This window comes from Mobula hypostoma, chromosome 9 (genome assembly GCF_963921235.1).
Source record: "Mobula hypostoma chromosome 9, sMobHyp1.1, whole genome shotgun sequence".
NCBI classification, from domain to species: Eukaryota; Metazoa; Chordata; class Chondrichthyes; order Myliobatiformes; family Myliobatidae; genus Mobula; species Mobula hypostoma.
The window spans coordinates 65,939,186-65,960,820 of NC_086105.1; the positions used below are offsets into that span (position 1 = coordinate 65,939,186).

At 42.3% G+C, this 21,635-nt stretch overlaps 1 protein-coding gene across 1 annotated transcript in view; it reads left to right on the plus strand.

The window, feature by feature from the left end:
• Nucleotides 1-7,727: 7,727 nt before the first annotated feature.
• The window catches only part of scyl2 (SCY1 like pseudokinase 2), a 96,292-nt gene continuing 82,384 nt past the window's right edge, over nt 7,728-21,635 (plus strand). Inside the window, exons 1-2 of the mRNA XM_063058435.1 lie at nt 7,728-7,884; nt 19,564-19,761. Of these exons, the coding sequence (XP_062914505.1) occupies nt 19,585-19,761 (177 nt within the window). The 5' untranslated portion in view covers nt 7,728-7,884; nt 19,564-19,584. The remainder of the gene's footprint in view (nt 7,885-19,563; nt 19,762-21,635) is intronic.

Here is a 21,635-nt window from a genome sequence, read left to right on the forward strand (position 1 = left end):
CAGGATTTCTAGCATCTGCAGAATTTCTTGTACAAGGGGTGATTGATAAGTTTGTGGCCTAAGGTAGAAGGAGTCAAATTTAGAAAACCTCGTACATTTATTTTTCAACATAGTCCCCTCCTACATTTACACACTTAGTCCAGCGGTCATGGAGCATATGGGTCTTGGACTCCAGAAAGTGTCCACAGCAGGGGTGATTGATAAGTTTGTGGTAGATGAGTTATACAGCTCTCGTTACATGCACATGCAGGTCAACTCTTTGAGCGATTATGCAGAAAGTTTGAAGTTAATAACTCATCAGGGGTGATTGAGAAGTTAGTCGCCTAAGGTAGAAGGGGATAAGTTATTAACTTCAAACTTTTTGCATAATCACTCAGAGTTGACCTGCATGTGCATGTAACGAGAGCTGTATAACTCATCTCCTTCTACCTTAGGCTACGAACATCAATCACACGTCTGTGTACACTTTCTGGAGGTCCAAGATCCGTATGCTCCACGACTGCTGGACTAAGTGTGTAAATGTAGGAGAGGACTATGTTGAAAAATAAATGTGCTAGGTTTTCTAAAATTGACTCCTTCCAGCTTAGGCCATGAACTTATCAATCACCCCTCATATATATAAACTGGACCCTATGTTTTTACAGTTGTAGAAATTGGTGCTCCTTTTTATTTTACCTGAGGGCTGAAGCATTTGCCAATCATTTGAATATGAATTTCTCACCGTACACTGGCTTCATTGATTGTGGGCAGCGATTCAATTTCTTTAAGATGCACAGCTTGCAAGCGTGAAATCATCATTTTTCTCTCCTGTTGTTGAAACAGTTCAAGTGGCACCACAAAAATCCGATAGAGATTAGAGCAAAATGGAAAAACAATCTGACAATCATCAGGTTCTGAAAGAACTGGACTCTGAGTTATGTTGCTCCCTTACACTGGACTTCAGCTATATTATTTTTCATTTTAACCATAGAGAAAGTTTAACTAAGGAAAGTCTTCAACAAGTGGGAGTCACTCTATAGAAGTTGGCTCAATCTCCTGTCCTTTATTGTTGAAGGATATTTGGATCATTAAGTGCACCAAGAATGTAGAATAACAAAACTGGAAAATTGTACAAGAGATCTAATGTAGAAAAAGTTAGTATTTTCTTTGTATAATTAATGTACAAATAAGAAAAACAAGAATAAAGATGACTTTCAGTCATGTAATAAATGAATCTAATGAAGTATTCTGTTTGCTGTTCTAGCAGCATGCCTTTGGTCAAACTTTTTAAAGAGATACTGCTGAGTTAATTAAGAAAATGGTTTATTATTGTCTTGTAAATTGAGGTACAATGAAAATCTTGATACTGATCAATTCATTACAGTAGTATATTAAGGTAGTACTAGGTAAAGCAATAACAGTGCAGAATAAAATGTTACAATTACTAAGAAAGTGCATTGCAGGCCGACAATAAGGTCGAGAATCTGTCTTATCTACTGCGGGAGCCATTCAGTTGTCTCTCAACAGCAGGATAGAAACTGTCTTTGAGCCTGGTGGTGCGTGCTTTCAAGCTTTATGGTCCTCTGCCAAAAGGAAGAGGGAAGAAGAGAGAATGCCTGGGGTGGGTGGGCTATTTGATTATGTTAGCTACCTTACTGAGGCAGCAAGAAGTGTAGACAAGAGTCTATGGAGGGGAGACTGGTTCCTGGGTTGTTCTGAGTTGTGTTGCGGTTCTACATTTTCTTGCCGCCATGGGCTGAGTAGTTGCCATATCAAGCTGTGGTGCATCGGGATCGAATGCTTTTGATGGTATTTCAATAAAGATTGGTATGGGTGGAAGAGGAAGTCAAGGGGAGACCCACCAGTCCTCATTAAGGGATCAGCTGTGGAAAGGGTGAGCAGTTTCATGTTTCTGGATGTGATTATCTCTGAAGAGCATCACTGCACAGGATTGGAAAAAAGCTGCACAAGGTTGTAAACTCTGCCAGCTCCATCATGGGCACTAGCCTTCCCAGCATTGAGGACAAGTTCAAAAGGTGATTCCTGAAAAAGGAGGCATCTGTCATTAAGGACCCGCATCACCCAGGACAAACTCCCTTCTCATTACTTTCGGAGAGGAGGTACAGGAACCTGAAGACACACTCAAAATTTTAGGAACAGCTTCTTCCTTCACCATCAGATTTTTGAACAGGCAATGAACCAACCCATGAAGACAAACTCACTATTTTGGCTCTCTTTTTGTGCTACTTATTTAAGAACTGTTGGCACGTGGCCAAGTGGTTAAGGCATTGGACTAGCTACCTGAAGGTCGTGAATTCGAGCCCCAGCAAGGGAACATGTTGTGTCCTTGAGCAAGGCACTTAATCACATATTGCTCTGCGATGACACTGGTGCCAAGCTGTATGGGTCCTAATGCCCTTCCCTTGGACAACATTTGTGTTGTGGAGAGGGGAGACTTGCAGCATAGGCAACTGCTGGTCTTCCATACAACCTTGCCCAGGCCTGCGCCCTGTAGAGTGAAGACTTTCCAGGCATAGATCCATGGTCTCGCAAGACTAACAGATGCCTTAACTGACTTAAAATTTAGGAACACACAACAGTACAGCACAGGAACAGGCCATTTAGCCAACAGTGTTGTGCCGAACCAGCTTAAAAAAACAATCCAAAACACCCAAACACTAATCCATCTTAACTACACCACGTCCATATCCTTCCAGCTTCCATACATCCATGTGCCTATGCAAACGTCTCTTAAAAGCCTCGAATGTATTTTCCTCTACCACCATACCAGGCAGTGCATTCCAGGCCCTTTGACTGAATAAAAGAACTTGCCTTTCACATCCCCCTTGAACCTACCCTTCTCACCTTCAATGCATATCCTTTGCTATTAGACATTTCAACCCTGGGAAACCGATATTCTCTGTCCACGTTGTCTATGCCTCTCATAATCTTGTAAACCTCTAGCAGATCTCTCCTCAGTCTGCAACATTCCAGAGAAAACAATCCAACTTTATCCAGCCTCTCATCATAGCATATGCTCTCTAAACCAGGCAGCGTCCTGGTAAATCTCTTCTGCCCCCTCTCTAAAGCCTCAACATCCTTCTTACAGTGGGGTGACCAGAACTGTATACAATACTCCAGATGTGACTTAACCAGAGTTTTACGAAGTTGCAATATAACCTATGGACTTTTGAATTCAATGCCTCAACCAATAAAAGTAAGCATTCAAAAAGCTGCCTTAACCACTTTGTATCAATCTGTGTAGCCACTTTCATTGAGCTATAAACTTGAATTCCAAGATCTCTCTGCTCAGCGACATTGTTAAGGACCTTGCTCTGTGTACTGTCTCCTTGCATTTGCCCTACTGAGATGCAACACCTTTCATTTATCTGGGTTAAACTCCATCTGCCATTTCTCAGTCCATATCTGCAACTGATCTATATCGCGCTGTATTCTCTAACAGTCTTCTACACTATCCCAACTCCACCAATCTTGGTATCATCCACAAATTTACTAACCCACCTATCTACATTTTCATACAGGTCATTTATATACATTACAAACAGCAGAGGTCCCAGCACAGTTCAATGCTGAACTCTACTAATTATAGACCTCCAGCTCAAATCAATCCCTTCAACCATCACCCTCTGTCTTCTATGTGCAAGCCAGTTCTGAATCCAAATAGGCAATTTGCCACAGATTCCTGCATCTTAATCCTCCGAATTAGTTTCCCATGAGGGATTTTGTCAAACGTCTTACTAAAATCCATGCAGACAACATCCCCTGCCCTACCCTCATCAATCTCTCGTCATTTTGTCAAAAAAAACTCAATCAAGTTGGTAAAGCACGACCTATCACGGACAAAACCATGCTGGCTCCCCCTAATTTGACTAGCAATTTCCCTACAACTGACGTGAGGCTCTCAGTCCACAGTTCCCAGGAATTTCCCTTGTTCCATTCTTAAATAGAGATACAACATTAGCCACTTGCCAATCCTATAGGACTTTGCTTGTGGCTAGAGGGGACATGAAGATACTGGCCAAGGGCCCAGTGATCTCGTCTTTTGCCTCCCTCAATACCCTGGGATAAGTCTCATCAGGCCCTGGGGACTTGTCTACCTTAATACTCATTTCCTCCTCCTTGACCTTTAAATGCACCAGCATATTTATATCCTCTTACTCTTGATGTGGACTTGGCTGGTGGCATAGTGGCATCAGTGTCGTATTCGAGATGAAAGGTCCTAAGTTCGAATCCAGCCGGCTCCCCTGCACGCTTTCCATCCGTGCCGGGTTACGAGCTGGGGATCTCTTTGGAAACTCACCCGGCAGAAGGCAATGGCAAACCACTGCTGTAATTTGCCTCGTATGCAGTTCCCCACTATGTCAGAGAGGCGTGGAGGGAAATCGTCTGCTAACCGGAGAAACTCCGGATGCGACGTACCTTTCCTTTACTCTTGATGTACTTATAGAATGCCTTGGGATTCACCTTAATTCTACTTGCCAAGGACTTTTCATGGCTCCTCCTGGATTTTCCTAATTCCCTCCTTTGTTTTCTGGCATCTTTATACTCATCGTGCTTCATTTGATCGTAACTTCTGAAGCTTTACATACTTCGCCTTTTTCTTCTTGACTTAATTCATCACCTCTCTGGACAAACAAGGTTTTCTTGCCTTTCCATCCCCATCCTTCCTCTTAACAGGAACATTCCTTTCCTGTACTCTGCAATTGATCTTTAAACACCTTCCACATATCTGATGTGGACTTGCCAGAGGAAGGGTGTTCCCAATTAACATTTCTTTGCTCCTGCGGAATGCCCTCGTAATTTCCCCCTGCAATTTAAAACCATACCTGTGCTTGTGTATAGCTATCCTATTAGGGGATTTGTAGTACAATCCCATCAGTGTGATTGCATCCTTCCTATTCTTGAGTTCCAGCCAAATGGACTCAGTGTCTGACCCCTCCATTATGTGTCTTGAGTGCAGCCATGATATTGTCCCTGGTTAGTAGTGCAACTCCACTCCCTCTTTTAACTCCTCCTCTATCTTTTCTAAAACTTCGAAAACCTGGTACACTAATCATATCTTCCTGCCCTTCTCTCAACCCAAGTTTCAGTAATGGCTACAAAATCATAGTTCCATGTTCTGATCCATCACCCTTCATTCAAGGGTTCATCACCCTTTCCCATAATACTCCTAGCATTAAAATATACGCACTTAAAACTATCCAACCCATCATACTTGATATTTCAATTTTGCCTTTCAATACTTCCCCTGACATCTACCCTCCCGTTTGATTTAGCCCTTCCTGACTTGGGGATCCAGTTCCCAGCCCCCTTCAAAACTGGTTTAAACTCTCCCAAGTAGCATCAGCAAACCTTCCAGCCAGAATATTGGTTCCCTTCCAGTTCAGGTGCAAACTGTCCCTCTTGTCCAGGTCACCCTTTCCCCAGAAAAGGTTCCAATGATTCAAGAGCTTGAAACCTGTCCCCTGCACCATCTTATTCAATCTGTGCTATCACCACATTACTACCTGCATTAGCCTGTGGCACAGGGAGTAATTTAATGTTTATATGTATTTCTCATTGTAATTTATAGTATTTTTATGTATTGCGCTGTATTGCTGCTGCAAAACAAACTTCATGACGTTTGTCAGTGAAAATAAAAAATAGTGGAGCAGACTTGTAGGGTCTCTTCCCGTTTCTGATTAATATATCGTATGCACCCTCCCATGATTCCAGCAGAAGTTCTGATTGCAGTCATAGGTGTTAAACGTTTCTCTTTCCAGACACAGCAGGACCTGTTTCAGTTTGAGTTTGAGTTCAAGTTTATTGTCATCGGCATGTACTGTGCTGCTGAGGCCTCTGTCGGTCAGAGCAAACGGTGGGTATTGCGTCCTAGCCATCTAGATATGCAAGCCTGGACAGTAGGATATGGAAAGCAAGCTGTTGCCCATGTATCAAGCTCCCCCTCTCCATGTATCTGATGAACTCAAAGGAACAGCAGAGACCAATACAGTTTGGTACCAGAACCATTGCAGGAGTTGTCAGTCAGCATTGAGCTCAATGTGGAAGTGCCTTAGGCACTCCAGCTCCAGACTTTTCCCTCAGGGTTTATTCCTGAAGCCTTCCCCATGAGTGGGTATAGCCACAAGGCAGCAGAGGTCTGAGATCAGAGTTTTCCTCCTCCTTGATGAGCTGCCAACCACAGCTGATGAGCCCCATCTGCCCAAAGCAACTGGTTTTAAGGTGCCAGTAGCCCACTTTTGCCCCTTCTCCTGTCAGTAGAAATGGTTCAGCTGGGCTTAATAGGTAAGCCACACATGAAGGCCAGGAGCTAGACTTGGTTGTCAGAGGCTATTTGAGGTGCATGCCATTGGGAGCATTTCATTGGTTGTGGGGGCTTATCCCCATTACTAGTGCCAGCGCTAACAACCTTAAGGACAAAAGGTATATGCTGGGTATACATAAAGTTTCATACTAATGTAACTTGATGTCATGTTTGTAATATAATGTAATGCAATGTCAAGTTTGTAATATCATGTAATGTGATGTCATCAAAGCACAAAGGAGGTGAAGGAACTCAGCAGGTCTGGCAATCCAGATGAAGGGTCTTGTCTTGAACATCAGCTGTCTATTTTGTTCCATAGATGTTGTCTTGTGTGCTGAGATCCTGCATCTCCTTTGTGATGCATATTTTCGGTATGCTCTGTCTCCTATGTCCCCATAATGTTAGTTTGTATTATAATATGTGCTCCAAGGCACACACTCAATGATTTAGGAATAGGTTCTCCACCTTGAACATGACTTTCTTATTCCTTTTAGTGTAATTTATAGACTTCTATATCCTTGCACTCTTCTGCTGCTGCAGACCCACATATTTCATGTTATACGTCAGCGATAATAAATCTGATTCTGATATTTGCTGCAATGTATGTAATGTTATGTAATATCACCTTTGTCATGAAATCCAAAGGCTGTTGCCTTTCTGTTCACCCAGCACATAGATGTAATCATAAGGAAAGCCCAGCAATGCCTTGGGTTTCGTGGGAGGTTTGGCTTGTCGCTGAACATGAGCAAACTTCTACAGACGTACTGTTGGAAGTATCCTACTGGTTGCATCATGGCCTGGTACAACAATTTGAATGTGCCAGAAATTAAGAAGCTACAGAGAGTCGTGGATACTGCCCAGTACATCACAGGCACACCTCTTTCCCCCCCTATTGGTCATATCTTCAGGCAGCACTGCCTCAAGAAGACAACATCCATCACCAAAGATTCCCGCCTTCTGTGTGTTTTGCCACCTTTTCACAGCCACCATTGGGTTCGAGGTATAGAGGCCTGAAATCCCACACCATCGAGTTCACGAACAACTAGTTTTCTTCAACCATTTGGTTCTTGAACCAATCAGCACAACCCCAAACATCACTGCTCAGTATAACAACACTAGAACCACTTTACATTAAAATGGTCTCTTTTCGTTCTAATTGTGCTCGTGAGATTTGAGAATAATGTATAGTATGTTTAATTCACGTTTTATTTGTGAATGTTGTTTCTTTGATGCTCTGTAGTTGTGATGCTGCTGCAAGCAAGTGTTTGATTGAACCTTGTATGTATGACAATGAACTTGACGTTGATTTGAGCAGCTGGGTGTTGCAGCCCAGGTGAGTGACACCTGAGTAGACGCCCCACCTGTAGCCACGCCCCTTGAGGTCGGCGTGACGTGTCTGGGCGGAAGCGGAAGTGAGGTATGCGGCAGGGTGTTTAGTGAGTGTTGTGATGGCGCAGGGCCTGCTCCTGCCGGTGCCGCCGTGACATCGATGGGGCCTGAGTGAGCCGATAGACTGACCCTCCCTCGCCTCCGCGCTCCCACCGCCAAGGCGGCCTCAAAGCACCGCTTTACACCTTCAGGTGACGGCCCCGGGGTGGGGTGGAGCGGGGAAGTTGCGGCGAATCCGGGCCCGGGGATATTCGTGGTGGGTGAAGCCGCTGTGACCTGGGGGGAACAGGGAAAGGCTCAGTCCGAGAGGTGAAGCCCTGGCCCCAGAAGCTGCCCGGTGGGCTGAGGTTGAGTCACAAGAGCGCGGAGGCCCAGTCGTCCATGCTACCCAACTGTACTGATCCCCGTCTACCAAAACTTATTTCGTGTCCCCTTCTGTATGTTGGAGATCCAGGTGCTCGTCTCCATGCTGATTAAATGTCGTGATCCTAAGCGCAAGTCGTTTTTCTTTCATGTCACAGTTCAAATCTTTTATTTCCCATTCAGTCCCTCGTCACATTCCTAAAAACCAGACGTTTGATTTTAGATTCCTGACCGTACCCTGTCTCAGATCCAAATCCCACCTGTCATTCTCGACACCCTATTGTTTTTATTTCATTGATTGCACCGCCCCATTAAGCATTGTGATCCAGATTCTAACCTCTCTCTGAATGAAAACGTATGGCTGGTGGATCTTTATACGTCTTGAGAGTCTCTGCTTTCACCTCCTCCTCAGACAATGCCTTCCCTCTGGATGAATTTTTTTTTTTACTTAGATCCCCTTGAAGTCTCCTAAACCCTTTCCCTCTCCGTGGAAGTGATTACACAGATATATAGGGCAGTAAAGAAGGCATATGGTATGTTTTCCTTTATTAGTCAAGGAATTGATTTCAAGTTCAAATGTTATATTGCAGCTTTACCAGACTCTAGTTTGGCTGCATCTAGAGTATTTTATACAGTTTTATTTGCCATGTGATGGGAAGAATGTTGAGACTTGGAGAGGGTGCAGAAGAGGTTTACCAGAATGCTGCCTTGATTAAAGTGCATGTACTATAAAGAGAGCTTGGACAGATTTGTGTTGTTTTCTCTGGGGTGGTGGAGGCTGAGGGGAGATCCTCACAGATATAAGATTATGAGAGGCATAACTATAGTAGACAGAGAGTACCTTTTTCTCTTCAGCATATTATTTGTTTTTTCTGGCCATTGCCAGCTTGGTGTTTGTGGAAATTTGGGGTCTTGTTTCCTACATTATGTCACTGGTTGTACGTAAAATGTACTTCATGGGCTGTCAAAATACCTTGCTACTGTTAAGGTTGCATTAGCTCCTAGAGAAATACAAACCATTCTTTTTATTGGGGTTATTGATTTAGAATACTGATTATTAGGAGACAGGGACTTGAGTTCTTGATGAGCATGTGGGCTTCATGCCGACAACAGTTATCTGAGCAAATGCTGCTTTATGTAATATAATTTTCTTGTGCGATTCTGTGGCAGAGATTTGATTTGCATTATTGTATCATCTTTAAAGAATAAAGGCCCAGTCAAGTCTTTGCTTTATTGGATGGCAAACAAAGTTTCAAATTGACATGATTAATCTCTAAACACCTTGCATCAGGGGAAATAATTACATTTAAGCACTCCAAGTAATTTATTTTTTTCCTTTATTCCTTCTCAAAATAAAACATGTCAAAAGCAAGAAAGCTCCGATTCCTAATGAGAACACACTTGATTGGTAATTTCTGTTTATGTTGCACCTTCTGCCTGCAGACTCATCCTCGGGTGCTGAAGGAACATCGTTTCTCAGTTTCGTGAACAAAGTGCAGTGGGCTAACCACTGAAAGGCTAAAATTTGAGAATATAATTGTACCTCAGTCAGCAAATAATTTCTATTTCTCTTTCAAAGATGTTTGGTCAGTTTTAAGAATCAGAAGGCCTCTGATTTCTGGCTCTTAGATCAGGTCTGGATGTGCTTGATTTGTTGCTTTAACAACAGAATAAGTAAATCTCCAGGGCATTTGTTTTTTCGGAGAAGGTTATGCTCATTTCTTAGAACATAGGACTATGCAGCACAGTACAGCCTTCAGCCCATGATGTTGAGCTGACCTTTTTGACCAAGGTCAATCTAGCCTTCCCTCCCACATTGCCCTCCATTTTTCTTTTAAAAGCCCCTCATGTATTTGCATCATCACCACCCCTGGCAGGGCACTCCACGCCCCCACCACACTGTGTTTAAAAAAAAACTACTTCTGACATCCCCCTTATACTTTCCTCAATCAGCTAAAAAATTATCTCCCCCTCCGCCCCCGGAGAAAAAGTCACTGACTGTCTTCTCTATCTATGCCTCTGATCACCTTCCACACCTCTATTAAGTCACCTCTCATCCTCCTTTGCTCCAGAGAGAAAAGTCCTAGCTCAGTCAACCTACCCTCTTAAGACATACTCTCCAATCCAGGAAGCATCCTGGTAAATCTACTCTTCAGCCTCTCTAAAGCTTCCACACATCCTTGCCATGATGAAGAAACCAGAACCGAACACAATATAGGACATGTAGTCTAACCAGAGTTTTTTAAAGAGCTGTAGCATTACCTTGCAGTTCTTAATCTCAGCCCCAAACTAATGAAGGCCAACACACCATCTGCCTTCTTGACTTAGCAACTATGAGGGATCTATGGATATGGACTCTGAAATCCCTCTGTTCCTCCAGACTACAAATAAACCTTGTAGTCCACCTTCAAATTCAATCTTCAATGTATCACTTCAGACTTTTCTAGATGGCACTCCAGCTGCCATCTCTGCATCCTATCTATGTCCTTTTGTAGCCTACGTCAACCCACACAATCCACAGCACCACCAACCACTGTGTCATCTGCAAACCCACCTTTCCACTTCCTCATTCAAGTCATTTATAAAAATCACAAAGAGCAGGGGTTGCAGAAGCCTGTGCTTCTCCAAATGCTGAAAAATCCTGTCTCTAAGGATCCTCTCTGATAATCTGTCTACCAGTGGCGTAAGGCTCACTGGCCAATACCCCTATTACTTTTCTTGACCCAGTGAATAACAGTTTCCACCCTCCAATCTTCTGGTACTATTTCTTGTCCTTATTTTTTTTTGAAAGCGCTGTCCTTCTACATCATGTGAATCTTGTGACACTAATTCTAATTAGAAAGATAATTTAGAAAACTGTTAATCTTGACTGTTATTGATGAAAATAAAGGGCCTCTTCATATTCTGAAGAAGTTAGAATGAATTATATTTTATTGTACATAATATTTTATTTGTATCCTAATGAATATTCTAATAAACTTGCATGGCATTCTGCTATGGTGGTGAAACATTTATAAATATCCATTAAGTTGAAGTAGAATAAAAGGCTTTTTAACTGTTAATGCACATTACAGTGAGATGAATTAATGCTCTGTAATTTGTTCATAGCTGGGTTACCATGACTGCGGTTTCTAGTTGAGTGATAACCCAGTGCAGTGGAGGTCATAGAGCAACCAGTGGACAGAACTGGGTCAGTGAGTTTGCATGTGCCAATGCTTGAAGCCATCCGACACACGGGTGGTTGTTGAATAAAGCAAATAGTTAAAAACCTATGGAATTCAGGTAGTGCTTGTGGGAGCTGAAAGAAAGCGATACGGTCAATGACCTTTGCTTTTCGAGATGTGGATCTTTTTTTTTTGTAAGCCATTAGATGCAAACTTAGTTAATGATTTTAAATCAGATTGATAATGGTGTAAAAGGATGTGGAGCTGAGGCATTTGTTTTGAGTTTGGACACAGAGTAGCTGTGGATCAGACTGAATGATGGAATGGACTGATGGTTGGAGTTGGGTCCTTGCAACTTGCATCTCCATTCTAATATCCTGAATCTTCATAGAAACATGGAATTTAGGGTGGCATGGTAGCCTAACAGTTAGCCTCATTTTGCAGTGATCGTTGATGGGGTTCAATTCCTGTCAAGTAGTTTGTACATTCTCCTTGTGATGCTGGTGTGCTTTTTTGCCCGTAGTATTAGTGTAGTTTGACCAGAACAAACTATTGATGATGTTTATACAGAAGAACTTGAAGCTCTGAAACATCTCCACCTCAGCACCATTGATACATCTAATGAAAATGGATAAATACAAGAGAAAACAGAACAGGGAGATACATGGGGGTTTATTGGAGAGGGGGAGGAGGTTGATGTGTAGAAAGGCTTTGTTGAATAAAAGATTTACGCCTTCACATATGGAAGAGATAGCACCACAGTCAATGTCCAGAACAACAGGTTAAAGGAACTTTAGTTTGACTTTGTCTTTGCTGCTGTTTCTGGGCTTTGCTTCATGCAGACTGATTGCCATGCTTTCTTGCATTACACCAGTAACTACATTGTCTGTGTAAAAAGGAAAATTAATAGTAATCTGAGCTGAAAAATAAAACAACAGACCAGAAAGGAACTGACAAGCCAATTCCCTTTTCATATGATATAAGAACGGTAAAATGTCCGCAAGACAGATGCTGTTGAACTGACCAACTACACACTGGATTCCCATACTTTCCAGCAGCAGAGAACTGCCTATCACCACCCCTCACCTGGATCCATCCATCACCTGCACTATGTTGTGTAACATGAAAAGGGAATTGGATTGTGTTTTACTTTTCAGTTCGTGCTTCTATGAACTTTTAACACAGCCAATGTAGTTACTTCTGTAACGCAGGAAAGCATGGCAATCAGTCTGCATGAATCAACAGTAAAATACAAAGTCAAAGTTGTGTCTTGTCATGTGCAATGATAAACAGACTTGCAGCAGCATCACAGACACATAGCATCATATAAGCAGCATTCAGAAGAAAAGTGGAAACAAATGTGCCATGGATAACGGGCTCCCCTCTGTGGACTCTGTCTAAACTTCTCACTGCCATGGCAAAGCAGCCAAAGACCTCACCCTGCCTGGACATTCTGTCCTCCGCTCCCGCTCTCCCCCTCCCCACCCCAAATCAGGCAGAAGATACATGCACCACTATGCTCAAGGACAGCTCCAATCCTGCTGTTATAAGGCTATTAAATGTTCCCTTCTTAAATGTGGACTCTTGACTTCCCAATCTATCAGATTATGGCTTTTCCCCTTATTGCTGCACTTTCTCTGTAACACTTCATTCTCATAAAGCAACACACACAAAATGCTGGAGGAGTTCAGCAGGTCAGGCATAATTAAGTCAACGTTTTGGGCCAAGACCCTTCATCAGGATAATTCTTTATTCTTTTGTTGTTTCCTTTGCATGACCTCAGTGCACTGTTCTAATGAATTGATCTGTATGAATGGCATGCTAAACAAGTACTTCACTGTAGCACAGTACACGAGACAGTAGTAAACTAATTTACTAATTTAGAGGTGGCTGTATTTAGGATGTAAACTTACATTAACTTTAACTTTCAGAAAGTTGGTTGAATGTCAAACTTTACCTGGAAGTAACGCACAAAAAGCTGAAGATCAGGCAGAATCTATGGAGGGAACTGGACAGTCAACATTTCAATTTGAGACCCTGCATCTGAACTGATTTCCCTCAAATGTACCCTTCCTTTCTCCGCTCCCCCCCTCCCCCACTGCCTGATCTGCTGAATTTCCTCCAGCTTTTCGTGTATTCCTTCAAATTACAGCTTCTGCAGTCTTTTGTGTCTTCATTTATCTGGAAGTGATTGGCTAACACCAGATGCTGCTGCTTTTGTGAAATGAGTCGAGGTATGGAATTGCTTCACTATTGGTTTATCAAAGGGCATGTTTAAAATGGTATCTACACTGGAGCTGCATATGAATGAGACTCGAGAGATCGATAAAACTCCCAAAATACCAAATATCCAAAGTACAGGTTGCAGGAGAAGTATAAATCAGACTTGTCAGCCTAGAGAAAGAGAGCAAAGGGAGAATGTGATTGCTTGGGTACATGAAGACTACCTAACCACGTTTGTGAGATGTGTCCTACTTTCCAGCCAATCTAGTGACTGCAGCAGCACTGTTGGAGCCATTTGTTATTGCAATGTTTATAGATATTCCTTAGTTCTCGGGGAGAAGGCCACAGTGACAGGTGCAATTTTAATTTTGTTTTAACCCTTCTGCTGATATGATAGAATTGCCTCTGGTTACTTCATCTCCGGAGTTCCCTGAGGAATTCTCTGCCTCTTTTTTTTAAATTTTGAAGATTAGCTTTATTTGTCACTCATACATGGAAGCATGCAGTGAAATGCTTCATTTGAGTCAATGACCAGCATAGTCCGAACATGTGCTCTGGGCAGCCTGCAGGTGTGGCCATGTTTTTAGCGCCAACTTAGAATGCCCACAGCTGACTAACCCTAATCTTTACATCTTTGGATTGTGGGACGAAAGTGGAGCACCAGGAGGCAACCCATGTGGTCACAGGGAAAACATACAAACTGTACAGACAGTAACAGGAATTGAACCCTGATCAGCAGCACTGTAATAGCGTTACACTGACAACTATACTACCAAGCCACCCCCTTGCAATGTCCCTGAACTGCTACTTTGACCAAGCTTTTGATTGCCAGAACTAATTTGTCCTTGTAGTCTGTTGAATTTTGTATGATAATCTCCCTTGTAATAGCCTTAATCCATGTTTACTATGCAACAGCTGCTAAGCAAAATAATAAGTAGGTGTTGTACAAGGCAGAAGAGTCTTACAAGAGACTCTTCTAACTAGATGAACCAAGGGACTCACAGACTACTGGTAGCTTGGAACCAGGATTGCATTGCCTTGAACTGACATTCGAAAATGAATACATTTTGCAGTTACCAAAGCTGATTTATGGATCCGTGGGAGGTGTAAGTATTCTTTTCATGGTGATTTCAATGTTGGGTGTTGACAGGTTCATTGATTTTGGAGAGAATCCAGTTAGGCTATGAAAATGTTTTATGTTCAGGATGTAGTCTGCTGGTGATCAGAAACAAGAGCAAGCTGTAAATGAGTTTGAGCCAGTGAGAGGACACTTTATTAGGTACATCTGTACACCTCATTTTTGCAAATACCAATGCAGCCAATTATGTGGCAGCAACTCAATGCATAAAAGCACACATACATGATCAGGAGGTTCAGTTGCTGTTCAGCCCAAACATCAGAATGGAGAAGAAAGTGACTTTGACCATGGAATGAATGATTAATGGTGCCAGACAAGTTGGTTTGAGTATTTCAAAAACAACTGATCTGCTGGGATTTTCAGGTGCAACAGTCTCTAAAGTTTACAGAGAATGGTGCGAAAATTTCTTTTAAAAATCCACTGAGTGGCGGTTCTGTGAGCGAGAACACCTCGTTAATGAGAGAGGTCAGAGGAGAATGGCCTGACTGGTTCAAGCTGACAGGAATGTGACAGTCACTCAAATAACCATGTATTAGAAAAGCATCTCCGAACGCACAACACATCAAACTTTGAAGACCACACTAGAATTTCCAGTCTCCGGGGCCAACCAACGATGCTTTTGTCTTTTTTAAACAATTGTTTTACAAATGTAGGACGATGCTGGATGTTAAGAACTTTAGCTGCTGCTGGTCTACTCCTACAGTGGGCTGCTCTTTGGTGGAGGAGGTGGACTTCATGTGGACCATGTTGCTCCCTGCTACAGAAAGGCATCAGAGTCAGTGCGCGAGGGCGGTGTGCAGTCTATCAGCGAGTGATTGCCTTGGACTTTCCTCTTGCAATCGTAAGATTGTTGAACATTGGTAATGTAAACTGCAAGTCTGTTTTCCCTTGTTTTTTGGCGAGACAGAGGGCAGCAGAGCTGCATGGCCTTGGTTGTAGTGAGGACTAGACCTCAGGCCATGGGCTTGCTTGTTGCAGTGGTCCAGGAGAGGCGACACTGGAGGCTCTGTCGCATGGTGTCCACGCTTGGTTGGAGTCTGGCCCCTCCAGTGTTCAATTGGTGGAAGACAAGCTGGATTATATGTGTGCATACATGCGTTTGACTTTGGACTGCTGAGAACTACTTGTTTTTGCTAATAACATCTATGCTTCATAAACTTACAGGACACATCACTCAGAGACTTGGGCAATAGGTTTTTTTTGCGCAACTGTATGTTTACTTGTTACCCTATATGTGGTCTTTGCTGTGTATGACTGTTGGTGCTGTGTTTGCACCTTGATCCTGGAAGAAATCTATTTTGTTTGGCTGTATTCATGGGGATTCATTTATGGTTGAATAATAATTAAACTTCAACTAAACTTGAAACTAATAAAGTAGCCACTGAGTGTATATTAAATAAAAACAGCTGATGCTTTAACATTGCATTTATATGGAACAACTTGTGTTGTAAAATGTTTCAGAATGATTCACAGGATCAGTCTAGATGTGCCGAATGGCTTAATGCTGCTCTTTATGTCTTGTGGTCTTATGAATGAATTAGAATCCGTTTTAATATCAACGGCATATGTTGGGAAATATATCGTTTTGCAGCAGCAGTGCATTGTAATACATAGTAATAAAAACTATAAATTGTCATAAAAATGAAGTACATATAAAAAATAATAGTGCAGAGAGAGAGGAAAAAGTACTGACTAGTTATTCATGGGTTCAATGTCCTTTCAGAAATCTGATGGAGGAGAAGAAGCTGTTCCTCAAATGTTGAGTGTGTGTCTTCAGACTCCTGTATCTCCTTGATGGTAGCAATGAGAAGAGGCATGTCTTGGGTGATTGGGGTTCTTAATGATGAACACTACCTTTTTGAGGCATTGCCTATTGAAGGTGGCCTGGATGCTGGGGAGCCTAATCCTCATGATGGTGCTGGCTAAGTTTGCAAACCTGTGCAACTTTTTCTGATTTTGTGCAATGGCCCCTCCGTGCCAGGTGGTGATGCAACCAGTTAGAACGCTCTCCACAGTACATCTACTTAAAATCTTATCTGCTCTTATGTGACTGGTCGTACTAAATCAGGTATCAGTAAAGCAGTATGGTAACGTTTGAGGGTTTGAGATTGAGGGAGAAGAGGGTGAGGTGGAGATAAATAACTTTGATTAAGGAGCTAATTCTCTGCCCTGGGAATTCTTGAGCTATTTGTGTTTTTCTAAAACCCTACACTATTACAGCTCGGGGCGTTGGAGTTCAGACTTCAATTCCAGCTTCCTCTGTAAGATGTTTGAATGTCCTTCCTGTGAGTGCATGGGTTTCCTCTGGGTGTTTTGATTTCTTTCCACAGTCCAAAGATGTACAGGTTAGTAGGAATTGTAAATTGAAATTGTAAGTTGTCCTGTGACTAGGGTAGGATTAAATGGGTAAGTTGCTGGGCGGTGTGGCTTGTTGGGCCAGAAAGGCCTGTTATGCACTGTATCTCTAAATAAATAATACAAATAAGTCTCTCTCCCACTGCCTTATGTTTGGGTGTTGTTAATGTTAATAATTGAGGCTGTAGATTTTGTGGGTCAAAAATAAAGGACTTCTGGAGGCCAAGTCATTGGGTGTATTTAAGCAGAGGTTGATAGTCTCTTGATTAGTGAGGATGTCAGAGGATTCAGGGAGAAGGCAGGAGAATGGCATTGAGAAGGATAATACATCAGCCGTGGTGGAATGGCGGAATGGACTCTCTGGGTTGAATTCCGCTCCTATGTCTTGTGGTTATCAAACAAAATTTGACTGAATCACATGGAAATAGTGGCATAGCAGTTAGTGCAGTAATTTCAGGTTCAAATCCAGCTGCTCTCTGTAAGGAGTTTGTACGGTTTCCTTGTGACCCCATGGGTTTTCTCCAGGTGCTCTGGTTTCCTCACACAGTGCAAAGATGTATAGGTTAGGGTTACACACACAAAATGCTGGAGGAACTCAGCAGGCCAGGCAGCACCAATGGAAAAGAGTATAATGAATGTTCCGGGCCAAGAGCCTTCATCAGACTCTTCCATAGATGCTGCCTGGCCTGCTGAGTTCCTCCAGCATTCTGTGTATGTTGCTCGGATTTCCAGCCTCTCCAGGTTTTCTCTTGTTAGTGTATGGGTTAGGGTGAGTAAGTTGTGGGCCCATCATAAGACTGTAAGATATAGGAATAGAATTGGGCCATTACATCATCGAGTCTGCTCCACCATTTTGTGATGGCTGACGTGTTTCCTTCTCAGTCCTGATCTCTTGCCTTCTCCCTGTATTTCTTCATGCCCTGACTACTCAGGAATCTATCAACCGCTTCCTTAAATATACATAAAGACTTGGCCTCCATTGCTGCCTATAGCAAAGAATTCTGCAGATTCACTACTCTCTGGCTAAAGAAATAAATCATCTCCGTTCTAAATGGATGTTCCTCTATTCTGAGTCTGTGTCTGAGTCTCTCCCCTACCATAGGAAGCATCCTCTTTACATCCACTGTATTGAGGCCTTTCAACATTGATAGGTCACCCCTCATTCTTCTGAATTCCAGTGAGTACAGGCCCAGAGCCATAAACACGCCTTATATGACAAGACTTTCAATCTTGAAATCATTTTCATGAACCGCCTTTGAACGCTCTCCAATGTCAGCGTATCCTCTCTTAAATAAGGCGCCCAAAGCTGCTCTCAATACTCCCAAGCGAGGCCTCACCAGAGCCTTATAAAGTCTCAATATTATTCCTTCCTTTTATACTCTAGTCCTCTTGAACTGAATGTTAACATCCCATCTGCCTTCCTCACCACTAACCCACCCGCAAACTACCCTTCTGGGAATCCTGAATGAGGACTCCCAAGTCCCTTTGCCCCTCAGATTCTTGAATTTTCTCATCATTTAGAAAATAGTCTGTGGTTTTATTTCTTCAACCAAAGTACCTGGAGATTTCCTGATTTTGTATTTCTTCTGACCATAGATTTCCTGATACTGTATTCCTTCTACAATTTCTTTGCCCATTCTCCTAGTCTATCTTAAGTTCTTCTGTACTCTTTACTTCCTCAGCACTATCTGCACCTCCACCTACCTTTGTATCTTCCGCAAACTTGGCCACAAAGCTGTCAATTCTGTCATCCAAATCATTGACATATAATGTGAAAAGAAGCCGTCCCAACACAAGGCCCCTGTAGAATACCACTAGTCACCGCAGCCAACCAGAAAAGGCTCACTTTATTCCCAGTCCTTGCCTCCTTCCAATCAGCCAATTCTCTAGTATTTTTCCTGTAATACCATGGGCTCTTAACTTGTTAAACAGCCTCGTGTGGCACTTTGTTAAAGGCATTCTGAAAATCCAAGTACACAACATCTACCAATTCTCCTTTGTTCTGTTTGTTATTTCTTCATAGAATTCCAACAGATTTGTCAGGCAAGATTTTCCTGTAAGGAAACCACTCTGACTTTGGCCTATTTTATCTAGTGCCTCAAAGTACTCTGAAGCCACATCCTTAACAATTGACTTCAACATCTTCCCAACCACTGAGGGCAGACTAACTGGTCTATAATTTCCTTTCTTTTGTCTCTCTCTCCCTTCGTGAAGAGTGGAGTGACATTTGCAATTTTCCAGTTCATCGGAACCATGTCAGAATCTAGTGATTCTTGAAAGATTGTTACTAATGTCTTCACAATCTCTTCAGACACCTCTTGTTCAGCAGAACACAACAAGCAACTAAAAAACTTGTGAATTAAGTCCCTTTCCTCCTTCCCAGCAATGCACACACACCGACAGTCCTTCAACTGCAGGACATGTTTCCGTACCTCCAGGCTTTGGCCACAGGGCTTTGACCGAATGAAACCGACCACTTGTCAATTAGCTGCATGAACAGCTCCTAAGAGAAATTAATCAGGTCCCTCTCAGCACTGCTTTGATTGGTGTTGCAACAGTACCCACGAGGAGCATGTAGGGGTTGATTTTTCTAAAGCTGATTCCCTATTCTTCCATTCTTCCTGCAGGTAACGCACTCATCAGAAACCATGGAGTCCATGCTTAATAAACTAAAAAGCACTGTTACCAAGGTAACAGCAGATGTTACCAGTGCAGTGATGGGAAATCCCATAACCAGGGAGTTTGATGTGGGACGCCACATAGCTAGTTGTGGCTCAGGAATGGCCTGGAAGATTTTTCATGGTGTAAAGAAGTCAACAAAACAGGTAAAACGATGTTTAACATTTTTTTCCAATGTAGAATTTTATTTTTTAGAAAAGATGGAACAGTACAGCACAGTACAGGTCCTTTGGAGTGCAATGATGTGCCAATCTCTTAACCTACCCCAAGATCAATCTAACCCTTCTTTCCCTCATTGGCTTCCATTTTGTCATTTATCCATGTGCCTTCTAAGGATCTCTTTAAGTGCCCCTAATGTATCTGCCTCTATCACCACCCATATCAGCGCGTCCCACACACTCACCACTCTCTGTGTAAAAAAACAAAATCCTACCTCTGTCATCCCCTCTATACTTAAAATTATGCCATAGCCATTGCCACCCTGGGAAAAAGTCTCTGGCTGTCCCTCTCCATTGATGGTTCTTATCATCTTGTACACCTCTCAAGTTATCTCTCATCCTCCTTTGATCCAAAGAGAAAAGCCCTTGCTCACTCAACCTAACCTCATTAAACATGCTGTCTAGTCTAGGCAGTATTCTAGTAAATCTCCTCTACACCCTATCTTTCTTATAACGAGCGATCAGAACTAGACACAATTTCCCAAGTGTGGTCTGACCAGAGTTTTAAAGAGTTGCAACATTACTTCACAGCTCTTGAACTCAATCCCTCAGCTCATGAAGGCCAACACACCATATGCCTTCATAACCAGTGGCAACTTTGAGGGATCTATGGACATGAACCCCATGATCCCATTGTTCCCTCTACGCTGCCTTAAACCTTAAAGCTAAGATTAGCTTGATGATCTAAATGCCTTTGCCTCTTCCTTTCATTCCTGGCTTCAGGTCTACTGAAACTGCAGCCTGTTCCCTGACTCACCCCTTTGATCCCTCATGCTCTGCTGACTGACTTGTGTAATGGGTCTATTTTAAAATTTTCAACTGTGGTTTCAATCCTTCTGTGGCTTTTGTAAACTCCTACATCCTTACAGCACCTTGATATCTCTGTGCTCCTACATTTATGATCTTGTGGTCATTCTTGAATTGTTCTTCAGTTGGTCACAAAAAGTCAAAGCTTATCGTCATATGCACAAGTCCATGTAATTGATAGCTTACTTGGAGCACTATTACTAGCATGCAGCATCAGATAAGCAGCATTCACAAGAAAAAACAAATTATACATAAATTATGCACAACTTTTAGAAGAACAAACATAGAATTAGATCAGAAATCAAGCAAAGTCCATTTTAGTGAAAAGTGTTTGAAGTGTTACTAAACTCTCGTGATTAGGGTTTTGCCAGTTGGTTCAAGACATAGGAGCAGAATTAGCCATTTGCCCCATCATGTCTTCTCTGCCATTCTATCATGGCTGATTTAATATAGCAGCTGTTCTTGACCTGGTGGTGTGGGATTTCAGGCTTCTGTACCTTCTGCCCCATGGTGTGCGTAGGTATCTACAAGAAGATGCCATGAGCTAGATGGTGGGGATCTTTTATGATGATGTTGTCTTCTTGAACCTGATAATAGCAGTGAGAGATGGCATGAAGACATCAACTGCCATGCTACTTATTCTGGAATACCCTTCATAAAGATCTCCTCCTCTGATAGGAATGCTATTTTTCCTTCTTTTAAAACCTTTGTTTTTACCCTTCTAATTATCTGCTTTAATATTTTCTAATATACTCATTATAAATTTTCAATGCACAGTTAATCCCTTGAAGCACCTCGGAACATTTTGTTACGTTAATGGTGGTACATAAATTGTTATTATTTCAGAGAACTGAAGTAAAAAACTTTCTTTTATGGCCTTTCAACCACAAAACTACAAAATAATTGCTAACATGTTGTATTGCTGGTTTGTAGGACTACTCAGTCCAATTGAACTGAGTAAGGTGGTGCTAGGTTTTTCATTTCAAAGTTCAAGG